General features: G+C 34.3%; 2 protein-coding genes and 1 pseudogene across 5 annotated transcripts; 2 read left to right on the top strand and 1 right to left on the bottom strand.

The window, feature by feature from the left end:
* The first annotated feature begins 2,919 nt into the window (after positions 1-2,919).
* LOC107923677 (alpha,alpha-trehalose-phosphate synthase [UDP-forming] 5) lies at positions 2,920-6,887 on the top strand. Of its 2 annotated transcripts, XM_016853856.2 has the most exons (4): positions 2,920-3,247; positions 3,718-5,790; positions 5,996-6,269; positions 6,375-6,887. In XM_016853856.2, exons 2-4 carry the CDS (start codon positions 3,803-3,805, stop codon positions 6,705-6,707), a joined length of 2,595 nt encoding a protein of 864 aa, XP_016709345.1. In that variant the 5' UTR covers positions 2,920-3,247; positions 3,718-3,802; the 3' UTR covers positions 6,708-6,887. The 2 variants fall into 2 exon arrangements, with proteins under 2 accessions (XP_016709345.1, XP_040936480.1); XM_041080546.1 differs by having other exon boundaries at positions 2,978-5,790.
* LOC107923679 (inositol-tetrakisphosphate 1-kinase 1) lies at positions 5,993-10,339 on the bottom strand. 3 transcript variants are annotated; one of them, XM_041080547.1, is made up of 2 exons: positions 8,645-10,339; positions 5,993-6,751 (listed from the first exon to the last, which is right to left on the bottom strand). In XM_041080547.1, exon 1 carries the CDS (start codon positions 10,015-10,017, stop codon positions 8,908-8,910), a length of 1,110 nt encoding a protein of 369 aa, XP_040936481.1. In that variant the 5' UTR covers positions 10,018-10,339; the 3' UTR covers positions 5,993-6,751; positions 8,645-8,907. The 3 variants fall into 3 exon arrangements, with proteins under 3 accessions (XP_040936481.1, XP_040936482.1, XP_016709347.1); XM_041080548.1 differs by having other exon boundaries at positions 6,253-6,730; XM_016853858.2 differs by lacking the exon at positions 5,993-6,751 and adding an exon at positions 8,145-8,443.
* A 3,546-nt stretch (positions 10,340-13,885) lies between these two features.
* Positions 13,886-14,997, top strand: LOC107923470 (uncharacterized membrane protein At4g09580-like; annotated as a pseudogene).
* The last annotated feature ends 4,706 nt before the right edge of the window (positions 14,998-19,703 follow it).

Here is a 19,703-nt window from a genome sequence, read left to right as displayed (position 1 = left end):
TCTATCAAACATTAACTAATTTATCAATTTTTAAATAGAATGTTAAAATGCAATTCTAGGTATAAAATAAAAAATTTTGTGATACTTTTATGCGAGAATTATTTGATTATAAAATACCGACGTAAGAAATTGTATAATAGAATAATGTATATTGTAATTTGTATCACGCAAGATATTACGAGACATGTAATTATAATGATATAATGTCTTTTCAATAATCCTAAAACTATTAGGAGGAATTTTTGCTATTAAAAAAAAACGTAGGTCATAATAAAATTGTGTGTTACAAAGTAATATTATTATATGTAATAAATATTGAAATATGGTAATATATATTGTAATCGTTGTTATTAAAAATATTACAATAAATGTAATAAATACTGTAATTGATAAAGTATATTGTAACAACATAAAAACTTAACGAAATGATCGTAAAAAATTGTGTAATAATATAATATATATGAGAATTGTTATATTACAAAATATATAAAATAAGTGATAAAAATTATATAATTGAATAATATATATTGTAATTTGTGTTAAATAATATATCTTAATAGTATATAATAAAATAATATTTTTGTAACTTCTGAAAATGTCCGTTTAATGTATCGGAAAAAATTGTCCGTTTATTACAGTGAGTGAGACAATAATGTTGTAATAAAAATGAACGAACCAGGTTTTAAGTTTGGACATTGGAGTGAGTGAAAGCATCACCGTCCAACCTCAAATGATTGCGATGCTGATTTGCTTGTCTGTCTACAAATGGCCCAATCCATTCAAACCCCACCATTGTTTACCTCTCCCAATTCAGAAATAATAATAATAATAATTCAACACCCATCATTGTAAAACATTACCCTTTTTAATTTATTTTAGGCAAACTACTGTTAATGTCATTAAAGTATCGATAAATTTATATTTTAGTCACTAATTTTAAAAAATTAGAAGATGATTGTTGATTTGTTTAAAAATTTTGTTAAATAACTGAAATTATTTGAAATTTTTTATTTTAGTCATTATATTGTTATGTCTTTTTCTTTTTAAAGTCTTACAAGTAATTTCATGCAATGATTTAATGATCGATATAGTGGATTAGTAACCATCGACGAATAAAATAATATACCTTAGATTTAAGTTGATTTGACGGTTAATGTTGGAGATTAGAAAAGCAAGTTGTTTAGACTTTGATTCAAAGATTCATGACGTTCAAAAATGTTTGATGAAAAAATTTGAGTTGCGAACAATGGAAACCATAAAACAGTGATTTTAACAGTAAGTTAACTTAAATAAAAACTTACAAATAATTTAGAGACCATTTAATAACTTTTTAAATTAAATGATCAAAACGTAAATTTATTAATAATTTAATGACTTTAAATATAATTTACCCTTATTTTTGAAGAACCTTCTTTCTTTGATCATTATTTTATCTTCTTCCCACCATTTCTCAAATAGGAAAATTCGGTAGCGTTGGGCACACGATAACATATCATAATCCTATTTTTATTTTGATATTTTATATTTCAATTTTGATGTAATTACTTTTTTAAACAAGTTTTTACGGAATTCACATGCAATAGACACGTGTAGATGAAAGAGAATATAAAAATTGTTCGAAGTATTTCTTTTAAATAAGTTTCTCATGTTTTCTTCTAATCAAAATGATTATTTAACCAAATTTTTTGACGAGATTATTACATATGAAAATTTATTATTAACAACATTTACCAATGAAGCCTCGATTTGGTGGTTAAGATAGAAACTTTAGATTATTAAATATTCAAATTTGAGTACAATCATTTGTAATTGTTATATATAGGTATTTAACCTCACAATATGTATGTGTCACGTACTGATTTTTTTTTCAGTTCATTATTTACCGTATTTTATATTAATTTAATTTTACATTATAACTCGATAAATATTTGTATTAAATTTTATGAATTTACTTAAATATTTGTATTATAACTCAAATAGCTATTGCTTTTAAGACATTGACTAAATCTTTAATCAATGTTTGTGTTTACTCCAAAATCCTAATCATTATTTGGCCCTCTAATAGTACCAGAGTGGTCATGGCAGTTGGCTTAGAGCCTCTACCATTAAAAAAGGGCTAATATTACTTATTTATTTATTTAAAGTGGCTAATGTAATAATTACCTTTAAATGCTTTGATTTAGTTATGCCTTCTAGAGGGGGAAGGTCAAGTGTATGAGAATATGGGTCATTTTTATAAATAAAAAAAATTTAATTTATTAAAAAAATCCTTAAACCACTACGTTTTATCTAAATAAGTTTTAAACTATTTTTAATAAGTTAAATAAACACCTATCTTATAAGAGCTCTTGATTTTCATGTGAAAGTAAATTTATTTTGAACTTTAGGTCCTTAATTTATCGTTGATGTAATAGAAATTTTATACACTTTTAACATTGGCGTAAAATTTAAAAGAGTGATTAAACTATTCTCGTCATATTCACATTAGTATAAAATGAAAATTAGTTTGAAATTTAAAATATTTTTACTTTAATATTAAAATAAAAGGCTTTCATGGGTAAAAATTATAAATTAAGGGGCCTATTTAACTACAAAAATAACATAAGGACTTGTTTAAACAAGGTATAATAGTTTAAGGGCTTTTTAAATATATTAGCCAAAAAGAAAAAGTGGGCGAGGATCATAATTATTAAATGAATATTGGGTCCGTGTAACACACGTGCTATGGAGAGTGTTTGACTATAGGATATCTTACACTGTCATCATTGTCAGGAGTTTTTGGTGCGGGAATCAATTATAAGCAGTTAATCTCAGTTTAAACTAAAATTAAGTAATTAACCATGGTTTAATTTAATTAAGTTAACAAGCCCCCTCTCACTGTTTTTTTATTGTTGGGTTTCACTGTTACCCTCCCATCACCACTCATCAAGCCATTGACAAAGAAAGAATCAAATATGCTTTTAATTTCTACAAAGACATCTCATTTGTTGCTTTATTGTTTCACTGTTCATACATAAAAAAAAACAAAAAAAGGAGAGAAATTCTCATCATCTAAAAAGCAAACAAAAAGGGTCCATTTTATTTATTTATTTATAGCCTTTAGGCTACTACTTCATGCCTTAGTCACAAAGAGAAAGGAACAGCAGCAGCAGCAGCAGCAGCAGCAGCAGCAGCAGCAAGAGGAGAATCTCTTGTTCCTATTTCACTTCGTTCTCTTTCTTCTTCTTTTTCTCGTATCATTCTAAGGGTAAACTTTTTTCTCCTTTTCTTCTTAACTGCAGCAATTTTTTTTTCTTTTTCTCTCATCAAGAACCTTTTTTTTTTAAATGTTTTTGAAGTACCTGTTTTTATCAACTTGGCTATGTGTTTTTAGTTGGTTTATGTAGGCTCACGGTTAATTAGAATGTAGAGTTAAAATTGTTACTATAATTCAAAAGGCTTGTTAATGGGTACCCTGTTTTTTTGGGGGTGGGGGGGGGTAGATCAAAACCAGTGTCGGTTGCTACTAGCAAAATTCGTTGTTTTTTTTCTTTTTCTTTTAGAAGTGACAAAACCCAGTTTGCTAAATTTGGAACTTGTTTGGTCTATTCATGTTTTGAGCATCATTTGTCACGTTTGGCATTTGAAACTTGAAGGATATACGGGGGTGAATTCATATGGCTTTTTGTTCCTGTTACTGGTTCTGATTGTATTTATTACTGTGTTTTTTCTTTGAAGATTTTTTCAAACAGTCGGTGGTGTTCTGCAATTATCGAGGGCAAAAAAGGGTGTTTGTTTGTTTATTTATTTGTTGTTTCCTGTCATGGTTTCGAGGTCTTATTCTAATCTCTTGGACCTTGCCTCCGGTGATTCCCCGAGTTTCGGTGGGGAGCGAAAGAGGTTTCCTCGAGTAGCGACCGTCCCCGGGCTATTGTCCGAGGTTGACGATGAGACCTGCAACAGTGTTGGCTCTGAGGCTCCTTCTTCTGTTTCTCAAGAACGGATGATTATAGTAGGGAACCAGCTTCCACTGCGAGCACATCGAAACGAAGACAATGGAGAATGGTGCTTTAGTTGGGACGAAGATTCGCTTCTTTTGCAACTCAAAGACGGGCTCGGGGAAGATGTAGAAGTCATCTATGTAGGTTGTTTGAAAGAACAAGTTGCTCTGAACGAACAAGACGATGTCGCCCAAACATTGCTCGAAACTTTCAAATGTGTCCCTGCATTCATACCTCCCGAGCTTTTTACCAAATTCTACCATGGATTCTGTAAACAACATCTGTGGCCTTTATTTCATTACATGCTCCCTTTATCGCCAGATCTCGGGGGTCGATTCGATCGTTCCCTGTGGCAAGCTTATGTTTCGGTGAACAAGATTTTCGCTGATAAAGTGATGGAAGTGATAAGCCCTGATGATGATTATGTTTGGGTTCATGACTACCATTTGATGGTTTTACCAACATTTTTGAGGAAGAGGTTTAATAGGGTGAAACTCGGATTCTTCCTCCATAGCCCGTTCCCGTCATCTGAAATATATAGGACACTTCCTGTGAGAGATGAAATTCTAAGAGCATTACTCAACTCCGATCTCATCGGGTTTCATACTTTTGATTACGCTAGGCACTTCCTCTCATGTTGTGGCAGAATGCTTGGTCTTTCTTATCAATCAAAGCGTGGTTACATAGGGCTTGAATATTATGGTCGCACGGTCAGCATTAAAATACTTCCGGTCGGGATTCATATAGGACAACTCCAATCCGTGCTGAACCTTCCCGAGACTGCAGCTAAGGTGGCTGAGTTGCGGGCTCAATTTAGGGGTCAAACCGTTATGCTCGGAGTTGATGACATGGACATTTTTAAGGGGATCAGCTTGAAGCTTTTGGCCATGGAGCAATTGCTTATGCAACATCCCGAGAATAGAGGTGAAGTCGTATTGGTTCAAATCGCAAATCCCGCGAGAGGCCGAGGAAGAGATGTACAAGAGGTCCAGTCCGAAACTTATGCCACGGTGAAGAGGATTAATAATAGGTTTGGAAGACCAGGATATGATCCGGTTGTTTTGATCGATACCCCACTCCAGCTTTACGAGCGAATTGCTTATTACGTTATTGCTGAGTGTTGTCTGGTTACAGCAGTGAGGGATGGGATGAATCTTATACCGTATGAGTATATTATATGCCGACAAGGAAACGAAAAGCTAGACGAGACCCTAGGGCTCGATCCATCGGCACCAAAAAAGAGCATGTTGGTTGTGTCTGAGTTTATTGGATGCTCACCATCTCTGAGTGGGGCAATCCGAGTAAATCCGTGGAATATTGATGCTGTGGCTGAAGCTATGGATTCTGCACTAATTGTCTCCGAGGCTGAAAAGCAACTGCGGCACGAAAAGCACTATAGATATGTGAGTACGCATGATGTGGCATATTGGGCACGCAGCTTTTTGCAGGATCTCGAGAGGGCATGTGGGGATCATTTGAGGCGGAGGTGCTGGGGAATCGGTTTTGGTTTAGGGTTCCGAGTAATAGCTTTGGATCCGAATTTTAGGAAGCTTTCTGTTGAGCATATTGTTTCAGCTTACAGGAGAACCAAGAACCGAGCAATTCTTTTGGATTACGATGGCACCTTGATGCCGACCGGCTCATTAAATACTACTCCCAATATAGAGGCTGTCGGAATCTTGAACAATCTGTGCCAAGATCCCAAGAACCTTGTTTTCCTTGTTAGTGGAAAAGATAGAAAGATTCTAACCGAATGGTTTTCCTGTTGCAAAAAGCTTGGACTTGCAGCAGAGAACGGTTATTTTATCAGGTGTGCTTCTTTGATCTCGTCATCCATTCTTTGATTTGCCACTGCTAATGTAGAAAATAGATTTGGTTCATTCTTGTTGCCAACACGCTCGGCTTTTTTTAGGTTTTGCAAACTATAACAGAGCTAGTCTTAATTATTAGTCCGATTCTTTGCAAACTATAATTGTTATTAACTTATCCTTTTACTATTTGTTGTTTTTCCCCAGGCCGAACCATGATTCAGATTGGGAAACATGTGTCTCGCTGCCTGACTTTGATTGGAAGCAGATTGCCGAGCCGGTGATGAAGTTATACACTGAAACAACAGATGGTTCTACCATTGAGACGAAAGAGAGTGCGCTTGTGTGGAATTACCTGTATGCCGATCCTGATTTTGGATTTTGCCAGGCTAAGGAGCTTTTAGATCACCTCGAAAGCGTTCTCGCTAACGAGCCGGTTTCAGTTAAGAGTGGCCAGCATGTTGTAGAAGTTAAACCTCAGGTTAGTAAATACACAAAGGCATACCAATCTCAATTATTCTTACAACGTAACTGATCAGGTCAGGATTATTCAACTTGTAATTGCTTCGTGCTGTTAATTTCGCAGGGTGTGAACAAGGGTCTCGTCGCTGAACATCTTCTCACGACAATGAGACAAAAAGGAAAGCTTCCGGATTTCGTTCTTTGTATCGGAGACGACCGGTCAGACGAGGACATGTTCGAGGTGATCATGCGTGCAAAGACCAGTCCCCGTCTCTCCCCAGTTGCCGAGGTGTTTGCTTGCACTGTCGGCCAGAAACCGAGCAAGGCCAAATACTACGTGGAAGACCGAAGCGAGATTTTGAGAATGTTGCAGGCTTTAGCCAATGCTTCTGAACAGGCTGCAAAGACCGCTCCCACCCCAGCTTCTTGCGGTGGACTAATTATCAACAGAGAGTGACCAGCTCCGGTCTTTCGATCATCCTACATGGTTTTCATATCAAACTGTACATTGCAGTTATCAAATGGTAGAGGTTTTTAGTAAAAAAAAAACAAAAACAAAAACAAAGAGCATGAAAAGATTGAATTTCTGGTCGTTTCTCATATGTAATGTCGAATAAATGGAGATAATTTTGTCAAAGATGCCTTTTAGATCGTGCTTGTTGTAGCTTCTATTGTGAGTTTACAAATTTATCCCTTATGTTTTCTCTTTTTTCCATCTCCTTTGTTCTCGGTTACCCTGCTTTCTGCTAGTTTATTAATATAATTTTTTTCAGGTATTTTTTTGCCTGTTCTGATAATGGCATTATTTTTAGAATATAATTTTTTTAAAGAAATTAACCCTAGTAGGCAAAGACTTGATTTTAACAGCTAAAAATATATGTTCTTTTTCCTGTAAAGGCCTCAACAGAACACAAACAATCCAAATTCACATCAATTACAGCAGAAAAGAAAAAAAATTACACATCAGCTAAAACACAACTTCATTGGAACAATGCTCTATTTCAATGTCCAAGAAGCAAATATTGTGGATTCATCAAAGCAAAACCATTTAAAAAGTTCCCTTTGATTGTAAGACTCGGCAGTGGCGACAAATCCGGAAAGACAATAAACCTAGAATTTGGCACTTAGAATTCAGAAAGACAACAAACTAGACCATTGTGTCACTGAACATACATACATACTAACATGCAAGCATTAGCATTATAAAGCATCACAGTGAAAAACAATAATATTATGAGGAATCCAAACAATGGAAAAGGGCTGAAGATGGAAAACATCACAGTTGTTGCAATCGGCAGCCGTACAAATGTGGGATTTGAGAACACTAGTAGAGATACACAAAGCATGAGCATTTCTATATAAGGTTACACTTCAAACATCCACGTTACGAAAACAAGTGTTCATATATCCCTAGCCAAAACTTTTTTGCTGGAACCAGCTTGCTGAAAGTATGATTATAAAAGCTTTCACCATGACCAGTTATGGTGGAAACATAAACTGCTAAAAGAGGCATTCAGATCCAAAAAAAAATACAGGGTTTGTCATTTTTGACAGCAGTAGAAACTGTTGGCAGTCATAACAAACGCCATAAATGCCATAAAAACAGGATGCGGAAACAGGACAAACGAAAACACAGTTATGTAAAACCAGCATGATTTTGCATAAGGTTTACGTGTCAAATTTCATGTTCCCCAAATCCTTTCCAGATATCAGGCCATGCAACAAAGATAACCCTAATCCCATGTTAGTAAACCCTAAAGTAAATCAAAACCTTTCCTCCATTCTAAAATTCTCATCAAACATTAACGGTTATCTGCAATTAATCCAATAAGTGGAAATAAATAATTCACTTGGCATGCAAATCTAAAAAGTTTTCCTTACCAAAATTAATCTTTAAGGGAAAAAAAGGATACCCTGTTCAAAATAGATAATGTTTCTAACGAATCATACCCGATATTCAACATACCTATTATTCACAAACCATAGAAGTGAATATGAACTATATCTTGAAGCTAAGCTTCAGAGTGTGCCAAATTATACAGCAAGTTTACAAAAGCTAATAGGGGACTGCAGTTGCATTGCTTTTCTTATAATCATTTTAGGCAAAGATTCAGATCACACCGTAACGGACTACCAAATCGATACTTCAAAGAAGAAAAACCTAATGGAGTCGTAGCAATCAATTCTTCAAACCTAAGATCAATCAAACATGTAGAGGAGCAAATAATTTAGGCAATGCAAGTAAAAAGTAAATCATTGGTAAAAAACAAGAAGATTAAAATGAAACTATTTGCCAAAGTTCAAATCTATAACCATTACTGAGAAAAAAAAAACTTAAAAGCCTCAAAGTACAACTTAAGTTCCCTAAAACGTCAAAGAGTTTTTGAAAAGTACCTATCTCCAGAAGTTGGTGGACAGAATATACATGATTAACACTTCATACCATGTAACTGTTGTCAAGAAGCTACAAGTAAACTCAAAAGTTCCCAACCTAGCTTTTTCAACATTGTATCAAACTGATGTCTAAAAAATGGAAGATGTGAAATTGGCTTTGCCTCCACGAACCACTAGGATCCCATTTCTTGTACAATTGCAGCAACCCTCTGAAAACGGACTGAGCTATGCCTTTATCATAGTCAAGTAGCCTAAAAGCTGTGTCAAACTTGGATAGAGTTCTCCATTTCTTCCCCATCGCTACAGCAAGAATTGGGCACAATTTTCCTTATTTCTTTCTCACAACTAAGAACCAGACTTCCATCATTCCCTACCACCGCCTCCTGGAGATACTCCTCAACTGAATCCTTCTCCACTACCACTTGTCTTTCCTTACTATAGACCATATCACAAAAGAAATCAGTCAAAACTGTTTCATATCCTGGCATTTTTGCATAACCCGGAAAATAGTTGATGTCGATAATGAGATAACGATTTCCGAATCGGGTATCTCTTATCACGTCAAAATTAAACAAGTTCAAGTTCATTGCCCTTCTCAAACCCTTAGCAATATCCGTCATGAAACTCTGTGGTGGCAATTCAGTGTCCTCCAAATGCATCATCTTATAGTACTTATCATCACTTTTCTGATGAGTAGCCAAATTGGATACTTGAGAGAACGACAGAGAGCCTTGTAAACTATTCAATTTCTCCTGCGAAACGTCTGGTAATGACTTCCTTTTAACACATTTCACATATTCCCCAACCACATAAACCTTGAAAATAACCCCTCCATGGTTAATAAACTCCTGCAAAACAATCGGGGGTTTAAGCTTGTTTAACCCTTCATGGTTAAAAACGAGAGCCATTTTGTGCGATTTGGCACTCCCATCAGCTACCAAGGGCTTCGCAATAACAGGAAACTTGAGCAATTCCCAAGCTTGGTTATCAAACAAGGTTTCCCGATCGTAAATCACGATCTGTTTAGGGATCCCAAAGGTTTCGCTTTGATTTTCGATCTTGAGTTCGGACACCACCTGGAGCATCGAAATCCTATTGTGGAGCCGTTCGATTGCAGCAGGAGAATCAATGATTACAGCATTAGGGTTTTGAGAACGGAAATCCTCAAGCTGACTCCTCCAATCCTCACCGTACAACTTGTGAAGCACGCAATCAAACGGTCCTTGATCAGCCAAAGGACGTCCCATATCGATCTTAACCAGATCGATTCCACGTGACCTCGCTTGCTTCACCAACGATTCTCGAATGAAACTGTTCTCTTTCTTCGGCAACAACGCGTAACCAATCTCGAATCTTCTCCCTTCTCCCGCCATTGCTCCTTTTTTTACCCTTTTCTCTGTTTCTCTCAGTTGAATAAAAATCTCTCCTTCAGCTTCTTTGTCTTTAACCTTCGATCACTCGATTCAGAAAATGAAACGCTCGCTTCTTTCGCATTTCGAATTTTCTATGAATCCAAACAAAACCAAATCATGGTTCATGAAAAGACTCAATTTTTTGGAATTGTTTGGGTGGGTTTTTCTCTTCCTCTTCCTCTTTTTTTTTTTTCTTTTAAAAATATAAATTAATTTTCTTTTGGTTTTTTTATAAGACCTTTGGAAAAAAAATTAATTTTTTTCGCGGGGTTGAGTTGGGGACAGCAAAGGAAGAAAATGCGGAAGTATATATAGGTTCGACTAGGGTTAAGTAAGGAGAGAGAATGATAACGTAACCAGGGTTCGTATACAAGTAATAGACACGTGGCATATTCTTTTAGGTGATATGCTGATTCGCGCCGCACAATTAAAACATTTATAAATGGACGGTAGTGATGATGGTCAACGTTTGATTGACGTGATTCGTGTGGAGGAATTTTTTTAAAGTTTCCGAATACATTTGAAGTACTGGCCAAATTAGATTCATTGAATCAAAAATTGATTGGTATATAACAACTCTTTTAAAATATAAAGGAATGAATTGGTTGAATATTTTTATTTTTATTCTTAAATTTTTTTAATAATTCATTTAATTAAAATCAGATTAAGAGATTGAACCGATTGAACTAAAAATTAATAGTCTAACTAATTTAATTTTATCTAAAATATAACTACTAACTATAAAATGCAAACAAAATAAGAATTGAAACAAAAATCTAAAATTAAGCAATTATACTTATCTAAAAATTATTGATCGAAATAAAACTTACACATAATAATAAAAAAATATACATATAATTGTATATAACTGAGAGTCAGAACTTGAATATTCAAAGGATTATCTCATTTGCAATGGAGAACTTACCTTAGGCTTTGATTTTTATTTGGTGATAGGAGGGAATTTTAGCTCTTTATTATCATGGAATTTTAAATTTTAAGCCAAAAGCTTAGCGTTAGCTTTTACAATATTAGTTGTTTTATTATTATTTTTTAAGAATTTCGTGATAGATTGTAATTATATTTGTTATTTGTAATATAATGTTTAGAATTATTTATAGTCACTCATTAATCCATAAATTAATAAGAGCATAATACGTTTTAGCGCATTTAAACTTATATCTTCTTATATTAACAATAATATTCATATCAATCAAATTAATGCTTAATCAACTATTACTTGTTTTATATTTGCATGGGATGTATTTAAATTATCAACTCCATACCACATTTATATGATATTTTTAAAGATGTGACTTGTATTTTATTTTATTCTCACGTGGCTGAATTTTGGCACATTTTTTTAGAGGTGATGTGGATAAATTATCACGTGAGCTTTTTTTTCCCTTCATTTTATGATTAAATGATTTCTTTTGGAAAATAAAGGAAACTATATAATCTGGAGCTTGTAATTCGTAACTACCCATAGAAAATTTTGGGTTTTATTTAATACTTCAAATGAAAAAAGAAAATTTTAGATTTTAATAGTTTATACCTTTATAATTTTTGAATAATTAAATTAATTTTTTTATCATTTTTAAGGTCAAAATGTAATTTATCATTACTAATTTAAAATTTTATAAATTATAAAGAGTCTAAGTGAAAAAAAATCATTTTAAGAGAGTCAAGGTCATTGCCAAACCCTCTTACCTTTGTCACTGAACCTAATCTTACGGTGAATTTGAATTGTTTGCGTCTATTTTGATAATGGTTTGGTTCGAACTGGTGAGTTGAGTTGAGAAATATTATATAAATAAATTATTTCTTATTTGAGTAAGAATACTTTTAAATCGTAAAATATATATATTAAGATAAAGAGAGATACATCTCGCAAGGCTAATATCGTGATTGTAATTTAAGACTAGAGAGAAATTATTAATATTTATCAAATATAAAATGATAAGTCCCACATCTTAGGGAAGTCTTTATAAAAAAAAGTATAAAAGAGTTTAAAAGAAAAAATTAAATAATATTGAGCTTTTGTATAAATTGCATTTTAATAATCTAACCCCCTTTCTTTGAATTTCCCAAAAGAAAAAAAAATAAATCGTGTCAAGAGATGGTGTGGTTGGTTGGAGGGCGTACTGTGGAGGACGAAAAGCCACGCAAAAACAATTTTTTTTTCTTTCTTTTTGGGTGTTTTGTCGAGAAGATGGAATCAACCTTCCCTTAAAGTCTTAAACTAAAACATGGATTGATTTTGACTCAAACAGTTTTTTTTTAAGCACATGAAAATGAAGCTTTTATCTAAATGCATAAAATTTTAAACGCAGCTTTTAACCTCCAACCATATGTGGCTCTGATGCCTCATAATTCACTTTTTCCTTGATATAGATTTTGAGCACAACCAACTTTCTGTAGCAAATCCATTGGCAACATTGAAGTGTGTCAGTTTAGAGTTGTTCACAAGTCGGATCACTCAAAAATAAGAGAATTTAGACAAAAATATAAGTCTAGATTATGAGCTTAAAAAAAAAAAAAGAGAAAACAGGCTAAGCCTCGCATAAACTTTTTTGGCCTGACCTCAGCCCAGTCCAAATATATATCTTTTAAAATTTGTTGAAAAACATTTATTGAGAGACATTTATTTTAATATTTTTAATATATTTGATATATTATATATTTTTTAAATTTATTTTATATAATAATTTTTAAAAAAAATAATACGAATCGAATCGCATCTAAAATTTTGTTAGGGTTAGATCCGGACATTAACAACCCAATTGAGCTTTGGTATTTTATTATTGGGTTGGTGGTAGTGGAAACTCATAACGAGGAGGTGGCTACCTTCTTAAGTGGCCTTTAAAAGGGTCTTTCATTAAAATATTCTAAGCCCAATTCATTGAATTACTTTGGGCCATAATAATCTATAGTGAAATGTTATTGGTAAAAATATGCTTTCGAAAATTTAAATTTTTATTTTTATTTCAAGCGTTTTAGATTTCAAAATTTAAATATAATTATTAACACTATTAATTTTTTTGTTAAATTTATTGGTGTAATATTTTGAAATAAAAAAAAACTTACGTAGTAACTATGTAACTAAAAAAAATGTGTTGTATTGAACCTAAAAAAAAATGTTAAATTTTTACTTGAATTTTAAAATCTAAAAAATAAATGAACTAGATTACTAGAAAAAAGATTAAATTTTAAAATTTCAAAAGAAATTAACAAATTTTCAAAGAATGGTAAGTAAAAACATGAAGAAGCATAAAGGAAAAGATGGTATGAAACAGCGGTACATCAAATCCAAATGAAAATTTTAAAATTTAAGATAAAATTAATGATGTGTCATTAAATTGTCGTATAATTCTTTTTTGAAAAGCAAATACAAAGAATGGTAAGTAAAAACGTGAAGAAATGAAAGGGAAAAGATGATATAAAACAGTGACATATCAAGATAATATTATTGATGTGTGATTAAACTATAGTAGAATTCTTTTTCGAAAAGCAAAGACGGTGGTTCTTGAGTTTGCAGAAGATTACTAAGATGCTTCTTACATTCTTAATGTTCGATACGCCACATTGCCAATTGGTTTTTGTCGACGTAGGGTAATAATCATTTGTCTCTATGTGTATCTTACCAAAATTTCAATATTTATCTATTTATTTTTTCAAAATATTTATCTATTTATAGATAGGGTTTATTTTTTCTTTTATAATTTTTATTTTTTTAAATAAAAATATAGATAAAGATGTCAAGAATTCGACAGTAAATACGATAAAAAAATAATTGAGAATAAAATTTCAAAATCTCATGCTACATAGATAAATGGGTTATAATCGAACCAAAAGAAATGATGAAAAGGTTGTCAGCTATAGTTGCGTTAATATGTAATAAACCATGTATGATTTTTGGGAGCTGACGGTTTCCCATCGAGCTTTTGGGAGCTGACGTTGGTTATGGGATTCGTTTTGGGGTTTATCGGCGTTTATTTAACCATGCCCCCTTCTGATTATAGCTTCCTCAAGTTACCCAGGAGCCTTGAAGATCTTCATATTCTCAGGTTTCCTTATTTGTTAGCTCTCTTCTTAATTTCTTTTTCTTCTGTAAATTCATTTTTGAGATGTATTTTGTGGGATTCTGTTTTTTGCATAATGTTACCCTGTAGAGATCACCTTGAAAGCTATACAAGCGACTATACCATACAAGTGTTGGTGGGATATAGTGTAGTCCATATTTTCATGTAAACTTTCATGATACCGGGGACTATTTTCATGTCATTGCTCGCCGGAGCGTTGCTCGGAGTCTTCAAGGCGTAGTCCTCGTTGTGTTCACTGCCACAGCCGGTGCTTCTTCTTGCTATTTCTTGTTGACAGTGATCGGTCGGCCCCTTGTCTTTTCCCTATGGCCTGACAAGGTAAGCTTCTTCCAATACCTATATACGTAACCCCATTTTTTGCTTTCATTGAACTGAAAAGTGTAACTTCTTGCAGGTTGCACAAAAAAGGGAACGACTATTGAACTATATGCTTTTCTTAACGCTTACTCCGAGTCTCCGACTCTGCCGAACACGTTCAATAACGTCGCTTCGCCTATCGTCGACGTGCCTTATCATATCTTCCTCACCGCAACTTTCATCGGACTCATACCTGCTGCTTACATAACTGTCAGGGTATAGCCTAAACTTCTCTCTATTCTTTCTTCGATCGACATGGCAATGAAAACCCTGCTTCGATTCCGTTCTTCTTACTTCGATAATGCGTGCTTGTTCTCTGTTTCTTCTGTAGGCAGGAATAGCTTTGTGAGAGTTGAAATCAATAGGAGATCTTTACGACTTCAACTCGATTGCCACTCTTTTCCTTATAGGACTCGTCTCCATTACGCCTACGCTCATTAGCAAGACCAAATCGTAGCATTTAAACGCAACATGATGTCGCTGTTTCTCCGGTTGATGAAACTTCACACCGATCCTACCGATGGCTAAGACGAAGGTGTGATCCGGGAAGTTGTTATTCATCAAATTCTTTTCCATGCATTGTATTTTGCTTTAATCAATTCTCAGGTTTGAGTCTGTATAAGGAAAGGAGCATTCAGTTTCAATTTATATAATTATTGCCAACAATGATTTAATCCCTTTGAAGAAGCTAAGTAACTTCCACAAGCAATTAGTTGTAATTTTCTAAAATTTTTTAAAAATTACAAAAAAAAAAGTTTAAGATCCCTTAAAACAATAAAAAAAACGTTGATATAGAAAAGGGTAAACTATCAAAATAGTCACTTTTGTTTGTCACATGTTACATTTTAATCATTTATGTTTGAGATGTTACGTTTTAGTCATTTATGTTATCGTGTTGTAATATTTTAGTCACTGAGCCGTTAATTGCCGTTAACAGTGTAACGGTAAGCTGACGTGACACGTTAAATTATAATTTCAAACGAAAATTTTAAGTTAAATTATACTATTGGTTCATATACTTTTTCGCTCTAAGCAATTTAATTCTTTTCTTTTAACTTTTTTTCTTTATATTTCCATTCTCTTCTACTTCTCTTTCTGTTTTTCTCCCTAACAAATGGAAAACATAGAAAAATTGAATTAAAAGAAATGGAAAATGGAGGAGAACAGAGAGAGAGAAGTAGAAGGGAATGGAAAATAAACTAATTTTAATAAATGGAAAACATAAAAAAACTGTATTAAAAGAAATGGAAAATAGGGGAAAACAGAGAGAGAAGTAGAGTAGAATGGAAAATAAAGAAAAACAAGTTAAAAAAACATAAAAGAAGAAATTAAATTGCTCAAAATGAAAAAGTAGAGGGACCGATTTTATAATTTAACTTAAAATTTTCATTTCAAATGATGATTTAAGGTGCGGCCTCACCTTACTGTTATATTATTAACTGCAATTAATGACTCATTGACTAAATGTTACAACTCGATAATGTAAGTGATTAAAACGTAATATTTTAAACATAAATAATTAAAATATAACTTGAAATAAACAAAAATATCTATTTTATAATAGTTTACTATATAAAAAATTACTGATAATAAAACCACATAATAAAATTAACATTTAATGTAAATACATATTACATGTACCGCAAAATAGCTGAGATATGATCAAAATCAACTAATCACATATATTTCTTGTGTTAACATTAATGGGAGACAACATTAATGGCAAACAATACAAAGTGGTGCAAGTTTAGCACCCTAAAGTTGACTTTGAAAAAGTGACATGGGATAATTTTTTTTGGTCCTTGAGATAATGGGCTATTTATTGTTTGGTCCTTAAACCTCAACTATAAATAGGCCTTCTCATTTCTCATTTCAATTCATCCCAACCAATCTTTCTCTCTTAGTTTTCTCTCTTCTCCCATTTGAGAATTCTTAAGGAATTCTATTTGTTTGTAATACTTTGAAGATAGTAAAGTTATCATCTGGTGTTAGTGCCCGAGGACGTAGGTATAATTTACCGAACCTCGTTAAAACTCTTGTGTTCTTTCTTGTCCTATTTTTCTTTCAATATTTGAGGGTATAATAGTAGTATTTAATTGTGCTATTAAATTACTATAGAAGGGATATTCTGTCTAAGGAAAGACTTGGTATTTAAGAGATCCATGTGATCCACCTCTCTTTCCTGGGAATTGAACTTTGTGTGATTTTTTAGTACAATAATTTACACGCTTCCGACCCTATTGGAACAACAAGTGGTATCAAGAGCCGAAGGTTAATCGTAGTATGCTCTGTGGTTGCAGTTTAAACTGATCTTCCACATCAGAAAAGATTTCCTTAGGTATATTGAAAGATTATGGAGAAAACGGTCGGTGTAGGAGCTTCAACATCGTCCATGTGGACAAGACCGACAATTACAAATGCAAGATTGGCCGTGGAGATCTTTGATGGCACGGGCCATTTTGGTATGTGGCAAAGTGAGGTTTTAGATGCCCTTTTTCAGCAGGGTCTAGACATTGCCATTGATGAAGAGAAACCAGATGATGTACAGGAGAAAGATTGGAAGGCGATCAATCGGTTGGCATGTGGCACAATTCGATCATGCCTTTCTCAAGAGCAAAGGTATGCTTTTTCAAAGGAGACTTCTGCAAATAAGTTGTGGGTGGCACTTGAAGAAAATTTTTTGAAGAAAAACAGTCAAAATAAGCTCCACTTGAAGAAAAGACTGTTTCGCTTCACATACGTCCCAAGTACCACAATGAATGATCACATCACCAAATTTAATCAGTTAGTCACTGATTTGCTGAATATGGATGAGACATTCAAAGATGAAGATTTGGCTTTGATGCTGTTGGGGTCACTTCCTGAGGAGTTTGAGTTCCTAGAAACTACTCTACTTTATGGCAGGAGTGATATATATCTGAGCGAAGTCTGTGCGGCCTTATACAGTTATGAACAGAGAAAGAAGGACAAACAGAAAAACTCAATCAGAGATACAGAAGCTTTAGTAGTCCGAGGTTGTTCATACACTCGGAAGAAAACTCAAAAGGGGAGATCAAAGTCAAAGTCCAGACTCGGGAAAGATGAATGTGCCTTTTGTCATGAGAAAGGCCACTGGAAGAAAAATTGTCCAAAGCTGAAGAATAAGGGAAAAGCTGCTGTAGATGCTTGTGTTGCAAAGCATGATACTAGTGACTCTGAACTATCACTGGTTGCATCATCATCGTCGTTCCATTCAGATGAGTGGATATTGGATTCGGGTTGTACCTATCATATGTCCCCTAACCGGGAGTGGTTCTCTAATTTAGTAGAACTAAATGGAGGAGTTGTTTATATGGGCAATGACAATGCCTGTAAAACTGTTGGGATAGGTTCAATCCAATTAAAGAATCAAGATGGATCAACCAGAGTTCTGACTGATGTTCGGTACGTGCCCAGTTTGAAGAAAAATCTCATCTCATTGGGAGCCTTGGAATCCAATGGTTCAGTTGTTACTATGAGAGATGGGATTTTGAAAGTGACATCTGGCGCACTTGTGATATTGAAGGGCATCAGGAAAAATAACTTGTATTACTACCAAGGTAGTACAGTTATTGGAGCAGTCGCTGCAGCTTCCGGCAACAAAGAATTGGACTCAATACAGTTGTGGCATATGAAGTTGGGACATGCCAGCGAAAAATCCTTGCAAATTCTGGCAAAGCAAGGATTGTTGAAAGGTGCAAAGGCTTGTAAATTAAAATTTTGCGAGCATTATGTTCTTGGAAAGCAAAAGAGAGTGAAATTCGGTACTGCTATCCATAATACAAAAGGTATTTTGGAATATGTTCACTCAGATGTGTGGGGGCCTTCCAAGACACCTTCATTGAGAGGAAAACACTACTTTGTTACTTTTGTTGATGACTTTTCCAGAAGAGTTTGGGTGTATACCATGAGAACTAAGGATGAAGTGCTTAGAGTTTTTCTTAAATGGAAAACTATGATCGAAAACCAGACTGGCAAGAAAATCAAGCGGCTTAGGACGGACAATGGAGGGGAATATAAAAGTGATCCGTTCTTCAATGTGTGCCAAGAGTATGGTATTGTTCGACACTTCACAGTTAGGGATACACCACAGCAGAATGGATTGGCAGAGCGTATGAATCGAACATTGCTGGAGAAAGTTCGATGTATGTTGTCCAATGCTGGGTTGGGCAAGTAATTTTGGGCTGAGGCTGTGACATACGCTGGCCATCTTGTTAATCGTTTGCCATCATCTGCATTAGAAAGAAAAACTCCTATGGAGGTATGGTCTGGAAAACCGGCTACAGATTATGATTCCTTACATGTGTTTAGAACCACTGCATATTACCATGTGAAGGAGTCAAAGTTAGATCCGAGGGCAAAGAAAGCTCTCTTTATGGGAATCACTTCTGGAGTGAAGGGATTTCGTCTTTGGTGCTTAAGCACAAAGAAAATGATCTGTAGCAGAGATGTTACCTTTGATGAATCTGCCACATTGAAAAAGGTAGCAGATAAAGATATTCAGACGAGCAATACTCCACAGCAGGTGGAGTGTACTCCAAAACAGGTGGAGTTTGAGCAGATGGGGATTTGCCCAGTTAATAAGTCTAATTCTCCAGCCACAATGGAGGAATTAGAGGTTGAAGAGGTTCTGACCCAAGAACCACTAAGTACACCAGAACCAGTTGCAGTTGCAAGGCCACGGAGAGAAATTCGTAAACCTGCTCGATTTACTGATATGGTGGCCTACGCCCTTCCCGTTGTTGATGATATTCCTATCACTTATCAAGAAGCAATGCAAAGCTTAGAAAGTGATAAATGGAAAAGCGCCATGGATGAAGAAATGCAGTCTCTCCGGAAGAACAATACTTGGGAGTTGGCGCAATTACCGAAAGGTAAAAGGGCAATTGGATGCAAGTGGGTATTCGCAAAGAAAGATGGATCTCCTAGCAAGAAGGATATTCGCTACAAGGCAAGATTGGTAGCTAAAGGCTACGCTCAGAAGGAGAGAATTGACTACAATGATGTATTTTCCCCTGTTGTGAAGTATTCCTCCATTAGAATTTTGTTGGCCTTGGTAGCACAGTTGAATTTGGAGCTAGCTCAACTTGATGTTAAGACGGCTTTCTTGCATGGTGAGTTAGAAGAGGAGATCTATATGACTCAGCCCGAAGGATACACAGATGCTGGTGG

The sequence above is a fragment of the Gossypium hirsutum genome, chromosome A11 (genome assembly GCF_007990345.1).
Source record: "Gossypium hirsutum isolate 1008001.06 chromosome A11, Gossypium_hirsutum_v2.1, whole genome shotgun sequence".
In the NCBI taxonomy this organism is placed as follows: domain Eukaryota; kingdom Viridiplantae; phylum Streptophyta; class Magnoliopsida; order Malvales; family Malvaceae; genus Gossypium; species Gossypium hirsutum.
The sequence above is the reverse complement of the archived record's forward strand: the minus strand, read 5'-3'. Positions and strand labels throughout refer to the sequence as shown.

What these genes read in the sequence shown, in the direction of transcription:
- LOC107923679 (XM_041080547.1), bottom strand. Translation starts at nt 10,017, where the DNA reads ATGGCGGGAGAAGGGAGAAGATTCGAGATTGGTTACGCGTTGTTGCCG.
- LOC107923677 (XM_016853856.2), top strand. Translation starts at nt 3,803, where the DNA reads ATGGTTTCGAGGTCTTATTCTAATCTCTTGGACCTTGCCTCCGGTGAT. An exon ending in GAGAACGGTTATTTTATCAG is followed by an intron (nt 5,791 to 5,995) that starts GTGTGCTTCTTT and finishes GTTTTTCCCCAG; the next exon opens with GCCGAACCATGATTCAGATT. An exon ending in TTGTAGAAGTTAAACCTCAG is followed by an intron (nt 6,270 to 6,374) that starts GTTAGTAAATAC and finishes TTAATTTCGCAG; the next exon opens with GGTGTGAACAAGGGTCTCGT.